Source organism: Plectropomus leopardus, chromosome 6 (assembly GCF_026936395.1).
Source record: "Plectropomus leopardus strain MGB_pleo_1.0 chromosome 6, ASM2693639v1, whole genome shotgun sequence".
In the NCBI taxonomy this organism is placed as follows: Eukaryota; Metazoa; Chordata; class Actinopteri; order Perciformes; family Serranidae; genus Plectropomus; species Plectropomus leopardus.
The window spans coordinates 19,092,045-19,118,062 of NC_142181.1; the positions used below are offsets into that span (position 1 = coordinate 19,092,045).

Genomic DNA, 26,018 nt, shown 5'->3' on the forward strand with positions numbered 1-26,018 from the left:
GTGTGTGTGTGTGTGTGTGTGCGCGTGTGTGTGTGTGTATGTCTCACTGTGGGACATGGCATCATATAACTCCACTCTGAGCTGCTTTGGAGCCGAGTGGGTGTGTGCATGTTTGTGTGTGTGTGCAGTGGTACATTATGCTTGCTCTAGTTGTTTACATCAACAAGGGTTATTTTTAGGAAGACTGCGTTGTGTGATGTTTATGTGATTACATGAATATTTATGTTTTTATATGATATAAATAACAAAAGAATATATGAATTTCATGCAAAATATATCTCAAGAGGCCTGTCACTGTTGAGAAATACTTAATATAAATAATAATAAAGCTTAAATCTTAAAGGCCCGAGCTGTTGGAAAGAATCAAAGACGACTGTCTCTGACTCTTGTGGAAAGATGGAACAGGCAAACAATGACATGCCCAAAGACAACATTCAAATTAAACCTGAGATCAAATACAAACTCATTTCATATATATATATATATATATAATCTCCGGTGTAATTTCCATGAATTTGCAGTACACCCCACCAGCCTGGAAATCCCGAACTGGTGTGTTCAGGACCTCCACATTCAACATGTTTACCTGCAAAACCAGCTACCTGGAAATCTGATGCAGCCTTTGGTTTGCAAAACCACAATATTTCTGCACAAACCACCAGAAACCATCTCAGAGAATCTCATCTGCATGAGTCAAACAACCTGCTTAATCTGCACGCTCACTGTTCTTACGAGGGTAGCAGGGTCTTGGCCTGACAGTGGTTAATCGTTAAGTGGACGGCTGCTCAGTTTTCGATAGACAAGCACTCTGTAGAAAAGTTCTTTTCACAGAAGACTCCCAATTTACATTGTACCAGACAGATGGCTGACAGCATGTGTGGTGCAGTGTGGCTGAGCAGTTTGCTAAATGCAGACATTGTGAACAGAGTGCCTCATGGTGGGGGTGGGGTTATAGTATTGGCTAGCATAGGACAATAGATACTAGTGAATTTGATTGATTTTAGTTTGAATGCACATAAAGAGATGCTGAGTCAGGCCATTTGTCCTCCACCAAGACTTGTTACAGCATAATAATGCATCTCTCCATGTTGCAGGGATTTGTACACAATCTCTGGAAGCGACATCTCATTTCACGTAGGAAAAGGACAGATGCATTTAATAACATAACATAACAGTAGCTGCATCCATGGTGGCTCACTCAAATAACTTACTAGGTCATTTACTGGAACTGAGCTATAATTAAGGTGATCAGTTTCACCTGTGCTTTTCCTACTGAGACAAGTCTGCTGTGAAAACAGTCGGTACCTGCCAGCATCCAGAAACTTCATACAGCCTTTGAAGAGGACTGAGCAGACACACACAGACCACAATCAACAACCTGATCCACTCTATGTAAAGGAGATGTATCACAGCTCATGAGGCAAATGGTTGACACACCAGATTCTTACTGATTAATTTTATTGTATATATTTCTCAGCGACAGTGCATATTAGTAGACATGTTTTTCAAGGAAAAACCACACATTTTAGAATGGCCTTTTACAGTGACCATCCCAAGGTGCACCTGCTCTTTAATCAGCACCTTGATTTGCCACACCTGTCAGGGGGTGGATCTTAAAAGCAGAAGTGCTCACTGACAGGGATTTTAACCCTCTGAAACATGAGCAATTTGACTTCATTTCCCTCAAAAACATGAAAAGGAGTTACAAGTTCTGAATTACAAGAAAATTATTTGAAATTTAGCAAAAAAAAAAGAAAATATATTTTATATATATATAATATATTTTTATATATTTTATAATATATATATATATGTATGAGTTATATGTAAGTTTATATGTGTGTGTATATATGTATATATATATATATACATACATATAAACATACATATAACTCATCCTTTTTAGACTTAAGTATTTTTTAAAATTAAATATGTCTTAATAGCCACAGACTTTTTGTGATATGTTTTTTTTTTAATCTAATTCACACATTTTATGACGAAAACCCTTGAGCTGGATGTAAAGATGCAGATGGATCAAGAATGAATATGATACATGTTTAGAGAGATGAGTGAAGTCCCTCTAACACTGATTTAACAACTTTCACCCAATTCCAGCGTTAAGAGGTTTTTCTCGCAAGCTGAGATTTACATCTCAGTTTCCAACATGTTTCATCCATGGCTGCCTGCTGTAATCATGTTATAATCTTGAAAGCCTTCCAAATCCCTAGAAATCTGTTCTCCATAGTGCATCCTTGAAAGGCCCTGCGCCTGCACACACACACAGACATATAGAGTACATACGTGAGCAAACACATGCTCTCTCCAACCCACTTATTAATACACAGTTAAATTAATCACTCTCTTATGTAGACAGCTGGTTGATGCTTTCCTCTTCCTCTTCTGTTTTAGAGTCAGTGCTCTCTTCATGAGTTTACCTTCAAATATTAAAAAGTGCTGTATTCATCACTTGCTGTGAAAACCCTGAGATCTGAACACACTTAAAGAATGAGAGCACAGTACTCTTTTTTCTTTGAAATGATTCTCTTTCTGTCAAAAGTGAGTCAAACAAGCCAGATGCCTGTAATAGAAAAAGGGGGCTGGCTGTAAGGCTTCCTGTCGTCTTCCTGTGTCTGCGGTCTGTCGCTGAGCAGGCCCCCTGTAGTCACCATGGTGCTGCATTGCTGTTGCTATGGTTTCCTTATCTGCAGGATGTGGTTCAACCAGGCCTGCCATATTTAGTCTGCTCCTCAGAGTGCCGGCCTACTGCCGATGCTGACAGCAACACAAGAGTGCACTCAGCGGCCTCTTTTGCTGTTCTTTTTACATTAAAATCTGCTCCAACAGCTAAGCCTAGCTGCATAAACCTGTTGATTCACTCTGTCAGCACTCCTCAGCATTTCAAAGCTTTAACACAGTGTGTCCTCACTTATTTTGATGTTTACAGATAGATTCTCATGTGGTGTTTTAAAAGAGGATAATGCTGAAATTCGCATTCCCTTTCTATTTCCCTAAGATGTAATCCTCCAGATACAAAGGCTGCAAGATTAAATACTGTGATGTTACTGTGAGATTATTGTGGCTCTTTCCGGACTGAGGATGCCATATCATGGGTTCATCTCAACCTGTTTTATTTTTTTCTGTGTTCTTTCACAGAGTTGACAGGTCACATCAAACATCACAGTAATCCTGCTGTCTTGGCGGGTGTCTTGGAAACATTCGTGATGAGCAAATAACACTGAAGATGAACAGAAAGGATGCAGTTTAAGACAATAAATGTGGAAAACATCTATTGTATTATAATATATATATATGTTTGCATATATTATGATAATACTGATGAATTTACTTGACTGACTCTGTTCTGTAAAATACAGAAGCAGAATATTTTTTTAAAAAAAGGAATATTTTTTAATCAACAACATCTTTTAGTTTAATCTATTTAAACTGATCTGATTAAACTAAAAGATGTTATCATATAATCTGTGTTATAGTTTTTCTCTGTAAAGAAACACGGCCCATTCACAAGCCTTTTCATACAGAAGGAAATGTATAAAGCAGGTTATGGATCCGATTTTCCACACAAAATTGAGAGAAAAATCAATATTGCTAATCATAACGGATGTACTGCAGATCTGTAGACATGAAAAAGAGCAGGATGTACTCTGGATTCAGTCTGCCGGCCATTTTATTCCATCCTCATCACATCTCTCAGCCTGAGAGAGACACACAAATGTGATATAATTACACTGTTCAGCAGTCACTTCACTCCTCTTCTGGGGCAGGCTGTGTTGGCGTGATGGGCAGGAAAAAGGTTTCAGTCCTTTCCCACCTGCAGCCAGTGAATCATTTCTTCTCTACCCTTCCTATTCAGCATTGTTTATCCCTTATGTGATTTAAGAAAGGGGAAGGCAGATTTGCTGCAGCACAGTGGTGCAGCATGGAAGAGTTTTTACCCAAATATAGACAAAAAATCAAAAGGTCAGGGCCTGTTACAGCCTAACTTCAGGGGAAGATCATTTGATTAGTGAGTTTTGTGTCCTGCTCTGTATTTTATCAGCTTGATTGCTGCAGTGAGCCAAAGATATAGATCAGTCTGTGGATGTGATGTATGGTTGTATGATCCCATGTTTCACACTAAACATTGATTTCAGTCTGAAGAAGCTGTTTTGCTCTGATTTTTTTGTTGTTTTAATGCATTGTACATGTTTTCTGTATACTTTGCTAAAACAGCAAACAAATGGGGGCCTTAGACTTTTTCCACAGTGCTGTAATACCATTTGATAGCTGTAGATATGCATGCATATTGAGCAGAGTATGTATGCTTCATGACCTGCATTGAGACACATGTAGACCTATGGCAATATTATACATCACTAAAACACTTCAGCTGAATCACTGTGTCTTCTGAACAGTGTGTCCATGTCATTTTTGGACGAAGAAGTCATTGCAAAGACTAGGAAGTAGGGATAATGCACCCACTGATGTGTAACAAAGTGTCCTGAATGAAATGAAAGCGCTCTGCTAGCAGCTGCTAAACAAGATTATATAACACACAACAAAGACAGTTTTTTTCTAGTTATTCTTACGATTTAATAAAGCTGATTTAAATTCGGTTTCTATAGCCTGTGCTCGCGATATAAAAGAACATGTGTTTTGTTTGTTTAGCAGTCAAACACAAATGCAAACAGGCTCGCATGATGAGCTGGTCAGGGCCGACTCAAGTGACAATAATATGGTCATGCACATTGTAGTGTAGGAGGGAGTGACTCACGCATGCGTATCAAAGCCTCTGCTCTGCCAGCGCTAAGTGACTGCTGAAAAACAAAGGCAGCGAGTCGCGGTTGGGAAATGTCATCAGTCATTCTTAATGGAGGAAATAGACTTCAAATAGTAAACGGTGTTAATCTTTGAGGGGGGAGATTAGACAACTGTGATCGCTGCTTTGGCTGTTTGTGTGTTGACAAGACTCCAAATCTCGCAACAGCAAGTGAGTAAATCGGCTTTTGAGAATCCACAGGTCCCTCTGCTTCGCTCCTTTTCTTTCTGCATCTCTCCTTTTTGGAAGGATTTGGACTGAATGACAGCAGCAGGAGGACTGTTTCACATCACGGACTTGTTCATTGCATCGACTGGCGTGAATAATGAAGTTTTCAACATAGATGATGGACGGCGAGTCAGGGGGTTATTGGAAGACCCAGATTCATAGATGAACGCGTAAATATTTCACTCGTTCCTACAACTCTTTTATACGTTTTATAGTTTAAAATCCCGTCTCTACGCAGACAGTCTGAGGCAGAGAGGAAGTTACCTGCGCGCTCATCTGCCGAGGAGAGGCGCTGTCCGTGGTCCTGAAGTCATTTCAACAACCCTCCAATCTCACTACTGGCCTCTTAGGAGTTTCTCCAAAAGACAACAGTTAGAGGGGACACTGTCCACCAGCAGCTCCAGAAAGAGCTTAATATGGTAACTCAAACCAGAGTCCATCTGCAAACTTTGGCACTTTTGGTTTTTGTTGGTAAGTGTAGCACTCTTAAGTACTTTCTTGGTTCTTTAGTGCTTCTGGCCTGTGGGTGGGCTACAAATCCCCTTAAGTTGAGATAATTTTCCTTCAATAACACCATTTTGGCAAGGCAGTGTACACTGAACTTGTTACTATGGGATTGTTACACCCTCACCTGTCCCCTCAAACAAGGACACATAGGAACTATAATTACCCAGGCTAGGGGGACATGCAATAACATTTTAAATGTTGCACATGAACATTTCTTAGTAAAAGAATATTTCAAGTGCATTTATGAGTCCAAAATAACAATATGGAATTATCCCTATTAAAATTACATTTCCATTTAATGTTGTTTGATAGGAACATATGCAGTATGCATAGAAAATTGCACATAAATTATCATATCTAGTGTCTGTCCCTAGAAATGCATGTAAAATAAAAAATATTAAACATTATCCCTGACAAAAATGTAAAACTACATTATGTTGTCCTCATGAGACCAGACTTGCCAGTACACTCATATGCACATTATATAAACATACAGACACTTATGTGTATATATAAATACATTGGTACATTAGTCGTAGTTCATGTAGTAAGTGTCCAACTTGGTAGATAGGTGGGTTACCAAGAAGGAAGTGGATATACTCTCCCATATATTCCAGTTGCTTTTTGGATGATGGAAGGGTATACTGTAAGCAGCCAGAAAAAGAGGTGAGTATACCCTCTTATACACCACTATTTACAGATAAGTATGTAGTACATACATGTACACTGTATACACACCTATCAACCCTACATATGACTATTCGATTGATTTGCTTTTGAAATTTAAGTAAATGGTGTTGCTACATTCTGTTACAACATGGATTAGTAAACCAAAGTAACTGAAATAATCCAAAAATGTAATGTGTATAGTAACTTAGGTTGCAGTAAGCAAAACTGTGTAAAATGTTCAAATATTGTAAATAGATTATGATTAGATTCTGAATTTTGCAGGTGTGTCTTATTGCATCAGACTTTCAGTTGCATAGATGCATAAATGAATACTCACAGGCCACATTAATGGTGTCTGAACCCTCCAACTAGCTGTGAACTCAAATCCCAATTTCAGAGCAGTCCAATTGGCATCTGCACAGTTCAACACCGCTCTGCGCTGTCAGCATTAAGCAAAATAAATCAATTCATTTAAGAGAGGACACAAAGGTTAAGCTTTCCCCTTTTTTGTTATTTCTCTAGTTTCCCCTCTCTGTGTTGTCTCACTATTGCTCTGCCCTCTTCCCATGTGTTTGTACGAGCCCTCTGTAGAAAAAAAAAGATGAGATGGAATCGATGTTGTCACTGTCCGCCCAGGGGGGCTTTGGCTTATATAAGAGCACGGGACCCAGCACGGCAACAGTCACACAAAGACATCCATGTGGCGAGCTCACTGAGTGTACTGCCTCACTTCATCTCACAAGAAATCATTGTATTTATCCCTCCTAAGTCTTCCCCTCCATGTTATCACCCATTTCTGTCCTTCCTCTAATTATCCCATCTCCTGTATTCATTTACTCATCAATCAGTTACTTCTCATCTTCCTGCTTGCCCACAATACTTTGCAATCCTCCTCCTACACTACCCACAGTTCCTGCATCCAACACTCCCTCCCTCCCTTTATTCCTCCTCCTGCCAGTAATACTAATGGGCAGAGGCCATCGTCAGTGCTTACTGGTCCAGATGATCCTGGATTTGCTATCAGTATTGTGACTTGAGTCTCTCCAGTGCTAACAGAGGTGTATAATTGAATTTGTGTCTTTTTATCGCGTACTGAGTTTAGCGTCTGGCTCAACGCTGGATTCAATGTAAACACAGACAGCTGATGACCTCAATAAGAAAGAATAGGCCATCTGTTTATTACTATAGCTAAAATCTGTGCCTGTCACAGTGGTTTGCATAATTTTATTCTTACAGTTATTCAATAAAGCCTAAAAATGTCACTAAAAGACATGTAATCCTCCTGTAGAATGTATACATGATGATTTGTTGCTATATCTTGTCCTATTATTTTGAAAAGCTCTCATATTTACAATAAGTTATAAGTGATGATACCCTTAACTCAACAGTTAAAGGGTAACTTTAGTATTTTCCAACCGGGACCTATTTTCCCTTTCCCTTTTTCCATGTTTTGTGTATAATGACTAATTGAGAGAACAATTTTTAAATGGGCCAGTACTGAGTAAGAGCCAGTGGCGAAACAGGCTGCAATATAACCACTGTGCACCCATTTGTGCACCATCCATGTACAAAGAGAGCTTGTTTCATCCACTGACAGGCTCATGTTATTATTATAAGTGTCTGACAACATTATGGAAAGGACCATAAAGAGATACGCCTTTTTGTATTTTTTATTTTGTATTTAATTAATTTTACTTATTTTCACACTTCATTCAAAGTCGACGAAACAAAATAAAACTCGGATTTTCCATCCCAGTTTGTCTTTCCACTGTTACAACATTCACCAGCTCCATTTCAGTAAGTTAACCCTTTATTCACCCAGTTATACACACTAAAATTACAGTTTATTTAAATTTAGTCTGGTAGGTTTGACAGTGGTGATTTCGAGGCTGTTCCAGGTTAAACAAAATTGATCATATACTCTTAACAAAAAAAGGTCTGTCTCTGTAGAATCCTTTCTATAATGCGGTCAGACACTTAGAATAACAACCTGAGCCTGTCAGTTGCAAAAACAAACACTTTAAGTGGAAATGATCAGAAGTGTTTACATTGTAGCCTGTTTCTCTGTTGCCGCCTGCAGCGTACTCGTCCAATTTAAAAAGAAAAATCCACTAGCTGGACTTAAATACAAAACATGGAAAAATAGGGCCCAGATTGAAAAATACTGACAGTTCACTTTCATGCTTCCTATCAAAAATACTGTAAGATATACAAAAATACTGCTTTGAATAGTAATAAGTGTTGCATATGGTTTAGCCACAAAAAAAGTAAATTTACTTTAAGTTTACTACCTTTAAAAATATACATGCATTGCCACACTCTTACTGAAAAATCCCAAGTATTTATATATGCAAATATTGTTTTATTTCAAAAGTTTAACAAGATGTCTACTACTTCAAAGTCCATTCTCAGGGTTTATGTGCTGGAAGTTTCAAGTCTCACGTCATATTTGCATATTTTGCGTATTACTTGCGTGCTGGACCACAACTGGCTTCTAATCTAGCTGTGATCATCTTTAACCTCCATGTCTTAAACTTAGATTTTGCATGAGCACATATACAATTAATGCCTTCAGCAGATGAATGTTAAACAGCCTCTAGTGTCAAACTCTGCAAAAACATCACTCTGCAAACTGAAGGTCAAACATCCAAGTGAAGTTTATAATAACCAAGTCAAATTTTTGTGTGAAGGGGGACTTTTAACTTGGAAGTTTTGACTGAGGGCTCTGAGCTAAATGTGTGTAACATTTTCATGCTCCTCTAGTCCACCTAAGCCAACCAGTATGTGTCGAAGTCCTGTCAGACACTGAAGCAGTCCTGGGGAAACCCATGAAGTTGACCTGCATCTCCTGTATGAAGAGGGAGGAGATCGAAGCAAAGACTACTGTGGATTGGTTCTTCATGCCAAATACAGAACAAAACAGCTCACCTGAAAAAATTCACGTAGGTTGCTGGTACATTGGTGTATATTTATGGCATGTTGTATATATATTTTATGCTTGCCTGCTTGCCTTTTCTGTCTCCTAGATATACAAGTATGACATTGACACTCCACTTCCATCAGAAGGACCATTTCATGGCCGTCTGACCTGGAATGGGAGCCAGGACCTGCAAGATATCTCCATTGTGATCAACAACGTCACCTATAACGACAGTGGCACCTATGAGTGCATCACATTTCGCGAGTTTAAGTTTGAATTCTTCTCTCCCTCGTTCACTGACCGCAAGATAATCGAGTTGAAGGTGAAACCAGAAGGTGCGGCTAAAGGTTTTTCATTGTTATTCCACACTGTTATGTGCTCAGGTTTAAGCAAATGCTTGGTTGTCATATCAGTATAAAGGGATAGTTCAGATTTTTTGAAGGTGGGTTGTATGTAGTTCTCATTCATAGACAGTGTATTACATACAGTAGATGTCAGTCACCACATCCCCAGTCTGGAGAAACAGGCCAACATGGAAGCAAAGCATTGTACTGTGGAGGGATCAGCAAGAAAACATACTTTAGCCACCTAATAAGTCACACCTAAAAACAACAATAACACTTTAAGTGTCTGCTATATTTAGTATATTTTCACTGCTTTAATTTGCTTCACAAATATTGATTTCCATTGGGAAAATTAAGCCATTATTTCGCTCTCTTCAGAGCCAGGCTTCATTGAGAAACACAGTGATTTAACATTGCTGAACACTGGAGCTGCTGGTCTACCACTGTGTCAAACAGTTTTTTTGTTTGTGTTAACATGTGATTTTTTGTTTAAAAGTGTTAGTTCAGATTTACTATGGTCACACAATAACGCAGACTAATTAACTGATTGTAGCAGCAGTAGATCAGCAACCTATGTTCAACTAGCTAAAATTATTGCTTCTCTCAATGGAGTCTGGTGACTTTGACGAGAGGATAGACAAGGAAATGATGACATTTTCAGCTTCCTTGTCAGAACAGGCTTTCTGACAATAGCATACACTTAGACTGATAATGTCTTTTTAAGGTGTTTTTTTTAGAAGTGGCTAAGATACATTTTATTTGCAGTACTTCCATGTTGGACTCCAGCCTGCTTCTCCAAACTGTGGGTTTGCCAACTGACATCTACTGTATGTAATACACTGACTGTGAATGAGCATATAACCTCACTTAAAAAACACAAACTATCCCTTTAATTCAAGCTATGATCCTGTGTTGAGATAAATCAGTTTAGCAGGGTTATTCCAGAGATACGCATGAGGTTAATCAGACCACAAACTTGTGTTTGCCATTAAGTGCTCCGTAGACAGTGGTATGTGCCTGTGAAGTTACCGAAAATAGACACTGGTCGCAAAAGAACTCAAATCTGACACCTGGGCTGTGTTTTTTTTAAACTTTTTTTTCTCAAATCTGCCTATTTGCTGCATCACAAATGTGTTTAATTCAACATTCTTAAATTAAAAAGGCAATTAAACATAAATGTAGAATTCATATTTGTAAGTATTATGTATAGACATAAACTCTCATCTCAACACTTGAGCAAATATCTAATTAATCTGTGTACAAAATATTTTTCCTGCAGGCTTTACAATATCACTATTATCATCAGAAATGCTTTTAATCAAAATAATGTGATTTGCAGATGCAGGACAACATAACTGATCATTTTAATGCAGTATTTCATACTTATCACCAAGATCTTATGCTAAAGATAACAATGGTGCAGCTGCACACAATATATACTGGAGAGGTTCTTCTCAGGCGTGTTAATTCCTAATCCCTCCTGGTAGAAACACAAGTCTGTGCTGTGTTGACCTCTGCGTACTGGGTGTTCTCTTTGTGCTGTAAATGCCCCTGCTTCGATGTTGCATAAAGTGTTTATCTGACCGCTTTAAGTGGGTTTTTGCATTTTATTATATATTTCGTTGTTTTCACTAAGTGATGCATCAGTGTGAGGGCACTCTGCCACTAACAACACCACTCTCCTTCTCTTCCCTTTTTTTGCCACTATACTGAAGAGGAATAATTGTGTGTCTTGTTTTGTCTGCCTTTTATTGTTCATCAAAGCTTTCTTCTGTTGTCAATGAAGGGGTTAATACAAACCAACTACTTTGCTATCTATAATAAGGGGTAATGTATTCTGCTTCCCGAATGCTTGGCTTGCTGAATGTGTCATTTTCCACCTTGATCGAATATACAACATGTATATTTGGAACTTCTTAAATCTCCCCATGTCTTTAACTTTACATTATTTAAATCTGCTTGCACGTGGTATATAGTTCACTATCAGAGGCATTTAAATGATAGGTCAGGTGAGTTGTATGCAGGCATTTGATCTGTACCTGGAAAAAGAAGAGCGCAAATTGGATGCAGTTATCCTCCGAAGTGCAACTTACAAAATATACTACAGTTTGAGCTTTTACACATATTCAACAGCCTCTCCCTCACATCTCAAACAACTGTGGTACCAAATTTCACAAAGCCAGTGTACTGAGCATTTCAGCGTGGGGATCATGTTACAGTAATGATGTCCATAGTATAGAATGGATTAGCTCTTGGCAAATGTATCTGTGCTTTCCCATCTAAGGGATTATATTACACTAACAGTCTATTTGCAGATACTGCAGAAGCAAATCAGTGAAAGCTGTCAACTGTCTGGTCAAAAGGCTTTCTGGAATTTGGTACACACTCACTGGCACAGTGGTTCACAGTGGCTCATAATGACCCTGAAATGAAAGATATTAAAAGATAAGTTCACTTATTTGGTTTTCTTAAGTCAGGTGCACATATGTACACTGAATCAGTTTTTGTTCTCTCCAATCGTTCCTCCTGCTCACGTTGGCCATTGGCTTTCTAATGTTTCCAATGTAAATAAAGAAAACCCACAGTCCCAAATATATAATATAAAGTTTAAGTCTGAAGGAATTCTGTCTTAAAAATTGCAGCTTGATCTGATGAAGCCTCATAATAACCCCAGATATACGACTGTGGATTCTGCCCCCCCCGACTGAAAGCACTGTTTCAATGCTCATAAGGGCATATTAGTACTGTTCAAAGACAGAATTAAAATAATGTGAATCCAACCCCTTCAACAAAATGTTATCATATAACTTAATGACATTATGTTACATTTGTATACATAAAACCAAAATGTGATTTGATGGTGTGTCATGCCCTGAGAACCACTGTGACTTTGCATATTCATCTTATGTCATATCTAAAGGTAGCCTGTGGAGTTTCTGACCACTAGCAGCACTATGGAGCAACGTTTTAATGAGTTGGTCCCCGTTTTGTTTGTATTGCACAAAGAAACACATGCAACTTGCCGTTGGTTTCATGCTGTTCGATTGAACAACAGTTGTTGGTGGCACCAACAAATATGGCAATGCAGCAACAACAACAGCAAAGAAGAACACTCACAAGCAAATGTAAATGGAAACAATGCATGATTTAAAACATATTTAAAAAAAATGGCTCTGATAATGTTTTTTGAGGAGACCTTAAGGATCCACACAATGCATTCTTGTAAGAGACACTGGGTTTTTTTGTTGTTTTTTTTCACAAGAAAACTCCACAGGGCACCTTTAACTCCCGAGGCGCTGTTATCATTGTATTACAGGTATGATCATAATGCTCTGTATGCAGAATAATTGGTAATTATTTTTAAAATGTACAGGATGTAGGCTAAAGAACATAACCTTGTTTTGTCTAAAGGTACAGTTCACCCCAAAATCCAAAATGCATACTTTTCCTCTTACAGTGCATTTTACCCATTTAGATTGTTTTGGTGTGTGTTACCAAGTGTTGAAGATGTAAACCATAGATCTGTGGATTGTTGGCACGTTGAGCACCACAAGCCGAGCGCAGCCCAGTTCCATTATATCGGAGAGAAGGTAGACATCTCTCAGGCTGATATCTCCAACACTCAGCAACTCACACCAAAACACTCTAGACTGAAAGATATCACTACACGTAGAGGAAAAATATGTATTTTTGATTTGGGGTGAACTGTCACTTTAAAGTCCAGATGCATAGTAATAACTTATTGAGTTGAACTGTTTAACCACAGAAATATTGCCTTGCCTATTATAACTGACAGTTTGATTATGGGTCAGCAGTGTTGCATATACATGAAGAAGCCTAGCATACTCTCTTAAACCAGAGAATAAACAAGTCTCCCTCGCTATATTCAACACAAAGACACTCATAAGGATGCATACTGAATAATGCATGTGTCTTGTTATTGTTTGTGCTCCACAGCCACTGAAGACACCACAGCGATCTACTCTGAGATCATGATGTATGTGCTGTTGGTGTTCTTGACCTTCTGGCTCCTGGTGGAGATGGTCTACTGCTACAGGAAGATCTCCAAGTCAGATGAGCAGGCGCAGGATACAGCGTGAGTCTCACATTGACACAAATGAATGGATGTAAACACAGATAAGTGAGTCGGGGTATGGCAAAAAGCAGCTTATTGAAACACTGTGTGTCTAAAAAAAACCAACTTACTCTCAAAACAACACAGCAAGACAGTGTGTGCCAAAAAGTTTTACCTGTGTATGCCTGGGTGTTTGGTTATTACATAACACTAATTTACAGACATGTCAGAAAGAGAGATTTAGGAAGCAATCAAGAGGCAGAGTGCAGGACAGAGCGGGAGGGAAAGAGTCAGAAAGACAAACAGACAGAGAGTTAATTGAGTCTACGCTACATCTGTTTGTAACCGTCCTGCAACAGTAATTTGTCTTTTCACTGAGACTACCTGACAGGCCTTAATAATTCAAAGCACTGCTGACTGCTCTTTTTTCCAAACAACCTTTTTACATCAGAATTGGATTTGCAGCTCCATCAGAAACACACTTTCTGTGTCAACTTGTCAGCACTGACAAACACCTGAATATACCTGTATAGTCAGCTCCCACGACGAGGCCACTCAATCCAGGCTGACAACTTTTGAACAGGCAATTTATGTCACCAAACACAAAAATCAACAATAATTCAAAGGATATGTGCTGATCCAGTTATTGCAGTTTTGCAGACAATTAATGCTGATTGCAAATTTGACTCCTGCACTGATGCAAAGACCCCACAAGACTAAATAAAAAGGGGTTGGCCACACTACAACATAATAGAAAAACCTTGTAAACACTTTTTGCTTTAATTTTACGGTTCCATAATATTAGCAAGTAATGTCCCACTACCTATTGTCAAAAGAATTGCTTACTTTGGTAATATAAGAATTTCCTTGAAATAAAAGCTCAATTTATGCATTTATTATTTGAAAATGTTTTGTCCACGTATGTTGAATTTTAAATTACTCTTATTATTCTACATTACACTCCCCAGGAGCAACTAATTGGAATTCATTAAGGTAACACTCTGATCACTGATATTTGAGGGGAAAAAGAGACCATCGCATTAACAACATTATTAGCAAACTGAAAGTTGCAGGTTTGTAAAATAAAGCAACAAAATGACAACAATAAATTGTACAATAGAAATACAAACCAATACAACTGTGGAACAAACTATGGTCTAAACATAATTGAGATAAATTAACTAATTAACTGATGGGTTGGTTAGTTGATTAGAAACTTTGGCCACTATTTTAAATTACTGAATAACAACTTTTCAGTCAAAAATGAAAAATATTTGCTGGGTCCAGTTGGCCAAGTGTTAACATGTGCTGATTTCCTTTGTCAAACACGATGAACTGAATATTTTTTAGTTTTTTTTATTGTTAATCACCCAAAATTAGGGATGTGAAGATGTCCTTGAGCTCCAGGTAGTTTTCCATCTATACTAATAGTAATCAGTTGCAGCCCATATTAACACCTGGTGGATCAACTGAAAGTAAACAATAAGCTGGATCAGCCATATTTGTAGATTGTATTTTACTGTATTTTTTATGGATTGTGTGGTATATAATCAAGTGGTGGATTACAAGTCTACTCAAGCACTGCTAAAGTATAAAACTGAGGTACTTTTACTTTAGTATTTAATTTCATGCCACTTTCTACTTCTTATCCACTACACTTCAGAGTGAAATATGTTTTACTTAACAATAACTATTTGATAACTTTCATTTCTAGTTGTTTTACACTTATATACTTTAACTTAAGCCACATTTTAAATGCAAGACTTTTGGTAGTAACAGAGTGTTTATATAGTGTGGTAATAAATAGTGGGATACTTTTACTTAAGTAATGAATGTCAACACTATTCATCAGAGGTGTGTTCCCAATAATGTTAAATAGCTAATATGTTAAATAGCTAAAATAGCTAAAATTTTGTAGACTCATTATTAGGACCCAGCAAGCAAAATAAAAATGTAAATTCCTGCATTTTGTTTAATTTGGAAACTTAAATAAAGCCTCATCAAATCAAATAGATTCTTTAAAAGAAAGAAAACAGTTAATAAAGGTCATGGAAGGTAATTTACAGTTAGATGCAACATTTAGTCGCACATTAAGTCAGTGGGGGATGTTGAGTAATGTTTTTGAAAGTAGGAATCATCCATCAGCATTCAGGTAAGGTTTATTGATCCATGAACAGATCAGTAGTGCACATGGATTTAAGCATCAAGTGATCGAATGTACTTAACTCTTCAAACTTCATCAGTTCCTGCAGCTGAAAGAGTTAATGGGTTGTGGTTGCCTCACGGCTATTATTGACCTGTGTGACAACACTTCCCACTATGAGAAGCTACACCCACGCAAAGAAGCTGTTTTGTTGTCTGTTTCTTAGCTGCCGAGGCTCAATGGATATGACCCACAGTGAGAAGATTTTGAGGTTACATTCTGTGATGCATTAGTGACTCGATGATATAAGTCTTGTTACTGAGAAAAAATATGGAGCGCAGCAGCAAAAGGGATAGTCTGTCAAAGAGTTACAAATGAGGGCTGTGTTTGAAATGTGCTCACAGAGTCACAAAAGTCTTTTTACTATTATCAGTTTAACTGTGCAGCTCTATTGAAATGGGTGCATAATAAGTGGAGGTATTGTGTTTTTTAACAATATGAAAGTTTGCATTTGAATACTGTTTGAGGATGTCATGCGCTCCTGATGTGCAGCCTGAATAATATCACTGCTCACATGACAGTGGTGCTTTTTATCTTTTAGAGTTAATTTCCTCAGGGGTTGTACATTTCTTTTACAATATGAATAAGGGGAAAAGTGAATCTGCAAAAGCCTCACAGAGCCAAAATGAGGGGATTATAGTGAATGCTGTTTAAACCAGATCTATTCTGGGAGTATATGTTGGTAGAACAGCTCAGTCACCACAAGAAAATGTTGTCATAGTAAGTTCCTGAAAACCCTTGTATATGTAACATTTGTACGTTTCATACATATCACATCAATGTTTCTAAAGTGACATAGTTCTTCTTACATGTATATAAGCTCACTTTTTCACTCGGAGGCAACCACGGAGACCACAGTTCTATACCAACGAGCCAACCTGCACTCACTCCCAACTCAATAAATACCAATGCTCAGATACTGACCCAGAGTGGGACTCTTTAGCAGTGGTGTGAGACACGCTGGGCAGTGGTATTTTTTGACCCTGTGAGCAACTACTAGTATACTAATATAAAGAACAAAAAAATATGTAAAGGGTGGGTGGGAAGGAAGCTGAATGTGGTCAAACTCAGGACTTTAACCTGGACGGCAGCTGTTTGTGTCCCTTGTGATACCAAAAGTCAGTTAAGTTATTTTAATATCAACATGATGTGCTAGTATGTGTAGCATGCTTTACTTGCAACATATGTTATGTGACATTACATTATGTCAGTAACAAATGTACTTATTTTAGGCCAAACTTTTTTTTCCTAAACCTAAACCTAAAGTGCTTTTGTTTTGTCCCGTTAATTTAAACCTTGAAAACAAAGTTGTTTTGAAAAATACGTTTAAGTTTATTTTGAAACAAGACCATATACATACAACTCACAGAAACTGGACAATTTTCTGTAAAATTAATTTATTTATTATTCATTTTGAAAAGACACAATGCGTTTAACGAGAGTAAATTGGCATGTTGTACCTGAGTGTCGAAAACTAACGCTGGAGGGGTACCTGACATAAAGGGTCACTGACCAAGCATCGGTATTTTAAGAACTGGGAGTGAGAATATGCTAAACAAACATCAAAAGTGGTTGTTTTTTAGTGCAACACTGACAGCACATCCATGCATGATTGTGCCATTTTAAGCCAAATCACTATCTTTTCCATAACCAAGTTGTTTTTGTGCTCAAATGTAACCACATGTTAACCACAGCATTATTGAAACATAACGAAATGTACAGTTTTAACATATCAAAGACATAATTACGTACAAATGTTACATATCAGTGGTTTGCAGAAACATACAATTCTCACATTTATTCTGGTGAGTGAGTTGGGTAGAAAGGGCCTTAACACCAGGTCTTAGACCCTCCTCTGTTTTTCTACCAATCTGCCTGCAGGACAAACTACCTAGCCGTTCCCTCTGAGCAGAAAGAAAACCCAGCCGCTCCTGTTACCGAATAAAAGTGGTTGTCAGTGATACGGTATTTTACATGTGACTCAATGTTATCCCAATCAGTAAAATCATCTCCTTCTTTTTCAACTCATTGTTTGTAACTTTATCACTCAGTCACTGTGTAGCTCTGTTGCTTCAACACCCCCTGTGTCTCCTCTTGCTCGTTCCCTTCAAAAGGGCTTTCATTCCTGCCATTTTTGGAAATGTCACCTGATCAAGTCCTCCATTTGTGCTCACTCTCCATTAAGTGTACAATGTTTCATTCAACAGCGTGACAATTTCAAATACACGCAATTCAAAAACAGTTGCCTCAGGCACTGATCTGCATAATGGAGATGGTAAATAATAGCAATCTTAAAATGTAATGCATTTGCATATTTATGAAATCCAAAATGACGCAGTTGTTTATGTGAATTAGAGTATGGCGAATTTGTATATTGTTTATATATAGCAGATACAACAGTGGTTATTTAGCATATAAATCATCCAAGTTGAATCAGACTGAACATGTTCTCTGTTTTTTTTTAGGTATTAACCAATCATGTTGGAACTCCAGTGACAGAAACAGTCATTGAGTCCAGAACATTGTCTATGCCGATATGAAGGTATCGTTATTCCTAGACAGCCATGGGAATCCTGCCAACTGACCTCCCCTGTGTATCGACTGTGTTTTGTGAGGAACCAGTCATAAATGTGCAAGTGCTAAATTTTCCTCCTCTTTTTCCTCTCAATATTTTTTCTACTTTCGTGAAATGAAATGAAGTGGTTTCACAAATACAGCAGTGTCCTTCACTTATAATCAGATAAATGCCAGCCATGCTTCATTTTGACCTGCCAGCGCGTAGAGTTACTAAATATTTTCTTCGTAGTTAGTAGTGCCTCTGTGATTTACAACCTATAAACTGCAAAGATCCAATGAAAGAAACTGTCCTACTGCTGTCATGGCTATTATATAAAACTTATATACTGACTCTGTAGTACTCATTCAGTTAATTTTGTTAATACAATTTTATAGACTGCGCTTAGATTTTGGGTCACAGTTTTATTTGTTTTGGCCAATATCTTTTTGATGTCTTTTTAATGAAAATGGATTGCATAGCTTTTATACTGTGTGAATGTGCATCTCTCCCTGTTTTGCTGTGTGCATCAGTGAAACTACAATGTAATGGAAATATAAAAAGACAGATGACATGGCATTACAACTGTACATCAGTCTTTAAGAGTCGATCTGAATTCATCTTTCCTATTCTCTTTATAAATCTTTAATTCAGCACTGATGTCAAAGTACATTCAGTAGGTCTTACTGCATACAGCTACTTGCTACTAGCTTTGACTGTTGCTGGTGTTCTACAGAAGCATTGCTCTTGAGACTAAATGTGTGCCTATTTCTATGGTGCAATACTGTAGAAATGTATATATTTTGTGATTCAATCACTGTTCTTTGTCCATTACAGAACTGTGTGACTGCTGCTTTTAAATGATTAAATTTGGTGCATTCCTCAGCCTGTGTTGAAGCTTCTTTGTTTAATAGACAGGTTCTTACGTCTTTGTAATTGTGAGTGCAATGCTTTTGGAACTGCACAATGAGATGAGTCAACTTGGATGTTGAGAGGAAAACACAGTATTGACTCTCAGCAGCGTCTGTCTTATGCTGCCCTTATTATCTGTGACTGTGGTGCAGTTGAAAGGAAAAACGTGGGCTCTAAATCAACCACAATAAAGGCCGCTGGAGTTTCCAGCTCTCATTAACAGCACAGAAAAAGCAAAAAAGGCTTTAGATTTGTCTCTACTTAAAGTGGATTTTGTGTATTTCAAATGTCAGTCATACAGATGAGATACAGTATTGTACACTCTTAGTAATAAGGGTGCTAACTAGAATCGGTTAGGGTTCTTTGGCTTGTCCCTAGGAGAACTTTTTGTAGTACCTAGTAGAACCTTTAGTTTTAGTCCTTGAACCGATTCTGTTCAGGATTAAATTCGGAGCTATATAGTGAACCAGTCTGCATTTCCACTAGTTCAAAATCAAGGATTACATTGATTGCCTACTTACTTTGCTTCTGTTTTTAAGGATAATTATTTTACCCCCAAAACATGCATGAACCTACTATTAACCACTGCACAATCTGTTTTTTTTTTTCCTGACAATTTCTCTTTTGACCCTCTTTCTAACATGTAGAGTATGACACACCCACTAATGTTGGCACATTTGCACTACAGGTCAAGAAAAAAAAAAAATCAGCTGAGAACAGTCTTTGGGCTTTGAATCAATTTATTCTTGGTCAACATGCTCTGAACGGCTCAAAATTATGTGTGGGAACCATAATGAAACTAAGGGATCCATGTTGGTGGTGAGGATATCTGGGTACTAAGAATGCACTCAAGGGCTTTTACCGAAAAGACAGTAACAGTAATTCCCGACAATACACATAGATTTTTCTCCCTTCTTCTTTCTAATCATCATTTTAGTGTAATAGGTTAGCATGGGGCCAAGGGAACCACATCCAGCAGCCTCTGACTTCATGGATCTCCTAAAGGGCTTTTCTACTTTACTATTATACTACTACTTCAGTGGTGCAGTAGGGTTTGGAACCAAAACTTAGTTCCACTTTGGCGCCAAATACAAAGTGCCAAGTACATAATACCCTTATTTACAAAAAAAAAAAAGAATTTCTGCCAACCATGTGGTATTTTATGACATGAAATAATTGAAATGATTTATCAACTCTGGTACAACTCGAGTAAAATGAATTGATGATGGAGATTCTACATACATATAAAAAATACCATTTGAAACATAGCTTAAAATTTGAGTATTTGAATATGACGTTCCAAAAAGATGAAAACGATTTTTTTAATGGAACCCTTATGCTGCAATCAAATAGAGCTTGTTCTGAAAATATGGGAAGTATTTGTACAGAAAATCTGTAAACTTGGAGAACTCAGAAAAATTTCCAATTTAGAGATGGTGAATACCATAACAGGTTGGGGGGAGCTCTCATGTGGTCTTTTCTCATGAACACAGCAAACACAATCCCGTTTGAACACAGTCTTGCAAAGAATTTATGAAGTAAAGGTTTCTTGAAAAGAACTTTAGTCTTATGAAGAACTTTTGAAGAATCTTATCTCAAAAAAGGGCTATTTGGATGAAAAGAACCCTCAGACATACAAGGAACCCTTGAAGAACCCGTTCTTCCAAAAAAGGGTTCTTCAAGAACCTCAGTGACTCAGGAAGAACCTTTGTGGAACCCTTTATTTCTCAGTGTGAGTGGCGATATTCAGTGGGAGCTGAGCCAGTCCAGATAAGCACAGCCAAAAAAGGTTCTAGGAGACAAAGAACGACGACAAAAGGTGCAGGCAAGAAGAGAGAAAGGGAAAAACACTTTAAGTTATGGAGAGACGTGATGTACATTGCTCTTTTAGCTAGCCGTGACCCACAGCAGTGACAGATATAGCAGCAGCTGTTGTTATAGCAACCCAGGCATGCCTGTAGCAAGGCAGACTGCCTGGCAAAGATATTACCATGTGATATTTGAGACACATTCATTTATGCTCAGCCATAAAAAATCTGTATCGTGTTTTATAATTGAAGATGCACAATATATATAAAGATGCCACACAGCACGCTTTGCAATGAGACGCTTGATAGACAGGAGAAATGCCTCCACAAGCCCAGCAAGGTCAGGTATATTGTCCAAATGGCAAACAGGTCATGTAACAAGTGCAACATTTATCCATCTCTCAAGTTCACATATATTGGTTATTGATTGTGCGACACATCCCATAAACTCTGCAACAATATGGCTTTGAGATGCATTGTGGAAGTGCAGTTCTGTAACCCTCCCCCTCCTCCTCTATCTCTTTCTCTCCCTGACTCTCTGTCTCTCTCCTCCTTCCCTCTCTATTGTTACAAGATGCCTCCCTGAGGATACAACCCAGTAATATGGCCCACATCCTCCTAATATACGTTTCAATTAAACCACCAGGCCCCAAACTGCCTCAGTGCTCTGGTCAGTGTTTCACAGTTACATCACACCAAAAACGCGGATTAGCCCGGACTATAAACACTCTTAATTTGGAGCTAATTTTCTTCGCTCATAAATGGAAATGGCTAATCACGTAAAGTGTCACTAATGACAGAAAGGGATTAAGTGGCTTAATATCCCACTGACAGAGCAATCTGCACATGTAGTACCCTCCAACAATCCTTCTTTTCTTATACGTGAGCCCTGAAGTCAATGTATTTAAAAAGTAGCCACCACTTTCTCACTCTTAACCTGAGAATGACATGAGACGAGCTGCAGCTATTCTTTACTCTACCATCCTAAAATATGACTTTACATCATTATTTCTGTGATCTTCAGTGCACAAAGCATGTCCATCTATAAAGGGTCTTTGTCTCCCCCTAGTGTAAAGCATATTATGTCATCAAATGTTGACATGTAATCATGACAGCCTATTAATGTCAAGCTCTCCTGAAAGAAAAGCATGCAGTTGCACAAAAGACTGATGGAGAGGGTATTTTTTTTGCACATTGTTGACAATATGGTCACTTTAGGGTTATTTCTGATATTTTTGTGTTATTGATTTATTGATCCTCTGTTTGAATGTTGGGTTTATCAGAGACAGTTGGCTGTGGCCCGAGCGGGGATGATACAGCATGCTCTGTGCTGCCAGACATTGTAGTCACCCAGAAACACAGGTTATTGATTGTTATGGATCAATAGTCACTTTGCCAGAGCTGAGTTCTATCTGTTTAAACATTAAAGAGTTATGATTGACGGGAACATATTGATAAAATACAAAGTGGATGATTATTATGCTTTGGTTTTCCACTTTCTCACCAGGACAGCATAAAACCTGTTGACCATGAAACCTGCTTTTCCTCAATTATCCTCCTGTCCTCTTGAGGGGTCCCTGCTCTGTGTGGCACCAGTCTCTAAAGGGATTTTCAAAGCATTGTACCAGACCAAGCTGGGGCTAAGAAGGTCCCATAGTATTTCTCCTGCCTGCTGAATCCGATTTCTTTTAGCAAGCGAAGACAAATGCACACATTTCAAATGTAGACACATGAATTGAATCATTTCTTCCTATAAACATTCTCAGAGATAACCATAAGCGGCTAAGTCATGAATCTACATCTCCATACATTTCATGCCATATACTCCCAGACAGGGCAGGGCTGTTAACTTTGCCACGCAAGAAAAACCCACATTATTAATTCATTTTTCAAATGCCCATGCTCTAGCATGATTATCGTCTTCAAGCCAAGGGGAGATAAGAAATATTATTGGATTGCAAACTATTTCAATAGACAGAAATTAAAGTGGAATTCAGAGTCTTGGACTGCAGAGAGAGTAAAATCCAGGCTCTGTCTGTCATGGCTGAGGTTGGATGAGAACCCAAATGCAGAACAAAATGAGCACCCAGGTGAATAAACAAAAAACAAGCTTTAAATGTAAAAAAAAACAACAACAAAAAACCCCAAAACAAAACATAAAAAAAACAGGTATTTCAAACACACAAACACACATTTGTACAAAGTACAAATGGAAAAAAAAGCCAACCAGGATCACAGGAAGAACTTGGGCAAAGACAGGAGCAAACACTGAGAATCACAGCAGGGCTAACAGGGTAAAATTACAGACAAACTGACAAGAAACAAAGGGAAACACACAGGTATACATACACAGGGAACTAATCAGGACAACAAGACACAGCTGGGGTAGGTGGACACAGGGAAAAAGAGGAAGCACAGGGATTGGTTAAAGATGTGACTGGAAACAAACACACAAAGCAAAAGAGTAAAACCAGACATGACACATGAAGAGTAATAATAGAAAAAAGCAGGAAACAGAATGAGTAACAAGAAACAAGGAAAACACAAACAGAAAAACTCCAAAACAAAGTCAACAATATAACTCAAAATGTAAGACCATGACAGTTTCTTCTGATCAAGCTGGGTTTGTAATAAATCTGTGATAATTAGATTCACCACCTGAAACAAACAATGTGATGGAAGGAACAATATCGTTTATTTAAAGGGAAAGCCAATTTAGAAATGTAATAGATCATTGTACAGTGGTGCCATGTTTTGATTAAGGATAAATGTCTCAAGAGATACACCACATTAAACATGAGGAATTAATTTAGCAGATATTTACAGTCTAAAGCTGATGTTTTCATCTAAAAATACAAACATGAAACATAATGCTCAGCAACACATTTAAAAGAAAATGTTGTTGGCTATACTATGTAGTAATTACATACACCTTCATGCACCTCCATGTCCAATACAAATGCCCAATTTATAGCAGAAATAAACATGTTTACAGACTGGTGCAGAAAATATTTTGGGGCTCTCGTGCTAAATAACCACTTAATATCAGCTATATGGGGAGGAGGATTCTTTTATATACAAATTTCATATATTTACATTTTATAAAGACTTAAAGGCACTCATATTTTAGGACATGGCCGCTTTGAATTACAGGCCGTCTATCACAAGTTTTGCTTTTGAACACCGTCAGCACATTTAATGCATGGCCATGATTCTAACTGGCATCAGCCTACTATTATTTGGTCAATATTTGATTAGAGCGTTACCTTTCCCCTCTGACTCATATATTCTTCAAAGTCAATGCTTATTATGGAAACAGAAACCTGCTGGCACAACACATCACTCAAGTGTTTATGGCATCTTTGTCAGACGTTAAATTGCATCCACACAACTTTGAAGCCCCTCTGGAGAACCTTTTCATTTAAATTTTGCATAATCTGTCTTGGGACAATGTACAGCCCCCTTAAATTATTCCTGAGCGTCCGTATAATTATATCAACCATGCTACTGTAGAGTTGTTATCTTCCCCCTGTAGTGTCATCGGCATAAAGGAGAGCAAAGAGGTAGATGTGTTTGACAAATAGAGAGCATCTCCTGACTACTGAATGAGAGGCCTTTTTTTTCTTAGGAATATTAATTTGCCGTCACGTAATCCATCAAAGCCCTTTTTAAACAGAACTGGTCTGCTGGGTATTTTACTTTCCTCACCTCCTGTCTCTAGCAGTGGATTTTTTACTGTGCAATATCTCACAGTCTTTGAGTCTTCCTGCCATTCTGCAGACATGATTTTAGTAGAGAGACATTCCTCAAACCTGTCATGCTTTTTCTAATCTAGTGTTTCTTTTTTTTTCTTTTCACAAACATAGAGCTTTTTTGGTTAATTTGATTCTTATTTAAATCCAATGCATAGTCAGATGCAGCAACAGATGCAGCAGAGCTGTAAGTGAATGTAGAATGAACAATAAACCATAAGACTGTTGCTGTCAGCCTCACTGTCATCATTGTCATTTCATACACGTAGATCATATTGCTCCTTACTTCCTGTGTGCATAAGAATGCAAGCAAGTGTTTATTTTTTCAATAGTTGTAGTCAAATGTTGAAGCCAATACGGTATGTTTTCCTTTGCTATAGCGTGTGTTCCCAAATAAATCACTGAAGGCAGGCCACTGCATTGCCTTTGTTGTTGTCACTGAGGGCTGATACTGTGAAAAAAAGAGATAAAATATCCAAACCTCCAGCTGTTAAAAATGCCTAATCAAACTGAATCCATGAATTAAACAGCAACCCTTTCACCGTATACCTTCACCTTTCCTCTCTCCCATCCATCTCTCCTATCCATCATCCCATCCTCTATTTTATTCACCCGCATTTCAAACAAGAGGCATCTTTGATTAGCGAGACAAAGAGGATGCCTTAAATAAAAAGACCATTTACAAGTCAGACTGGGGAAGCGAGGCAGTGACTGGGCCTGCTTTCTAATTTGCGATGAGAGGATGGAGCTCGCCCGTTGCACAATGACGTCGCAGCCCCATTGTTAGTAAAATGAACACCTGGCTGCCAGAGAAGTGCTAAATCCCGACTGTGTGTTTGGACCCACCTGAGGCCCTCCACACAAAATGACACAAAGCAGGACATTACAACGCAGGCTGGCTGGATTCAAAGGTAACTGTGGCCGAGATGTGGGGTCTTTATCTAATCAATCAACAACTGGCTGGTCGATTAAATGAAATTGTACTGCGTGTTTCTGTATTACAGAAACATTGTTTCCTGGAGAAAGAGGCACTGACAATGGAACATCGGGAAACCTCATTAAACAAAAATGGGAAAGAGCGAAATTAGCCCTGTGGGTTTCTGAAGAGTTCAAATTGTGCCATGTAGTCATAACTTGATAGAAGGGAAAAGAGAAGCTTTCAAAACTTTTGCCAGACCTCTGACAAGCTTGGTGCTTTATTACTTTTGTCCAGCAGCCAAGGCAGCAGTT

At 38.1% G+C, this 26,018-nt stretch overlaps 1 protein-coding gene across 4 annotated transcripts; it reads left to right on the forward strand.

Moving 5' to 3' along the window:
* The first annotated feature begins 4,786 nt into the window (after nucleotides 1–4,786).
* On the forward strand, nucleotides 4,787–19,201 carry scn3b (sodium channel, voltage-gated, type III, beta). 4 transcript variants are annotated; one of them, XM_088078940.1, is made up of 7 exons: nucleotides 4,787–4,987; nucleotides 5,283–5,515; nucleotides 8,984–9,162; nucleotides 9,247–9,475; nucleotides 13,442–13,580; nucleotides 17,644–17,727; nucleotides 18,228–19,201. In XM_088078940.1, the coding sequence occupies exons 2-6, from the start codon at nucleotides 5,461–5,463 to the stop codon at nucleotides 17,705–17,707; spliced, it is 666 nt and encodes a 221-aa protein (XP_087935066.1). In that variant the 5' UTR covers nucleotides 4,787–4,987; nucleotides 5,283–5,460; the 3' UTR covers nucleotides 17,708–17,727; nucleotides 18,228–19,201. The 4 variants fall into 4 exon arrangements, with proteins under 4 accessions (XP_087935066.1, XP_042343292.1, XP_087935067.1 ...); XM_042487358.2 differs by having other exon boundaries at nucleotides 4,787–5,515; XM_088078941.1 differs by lacking the exon at nucleotides 5,283–5,515.
* The last annotated feature ends 6,817 nt before the right edge of the window (nucleotides 19,202–26,018 follow it).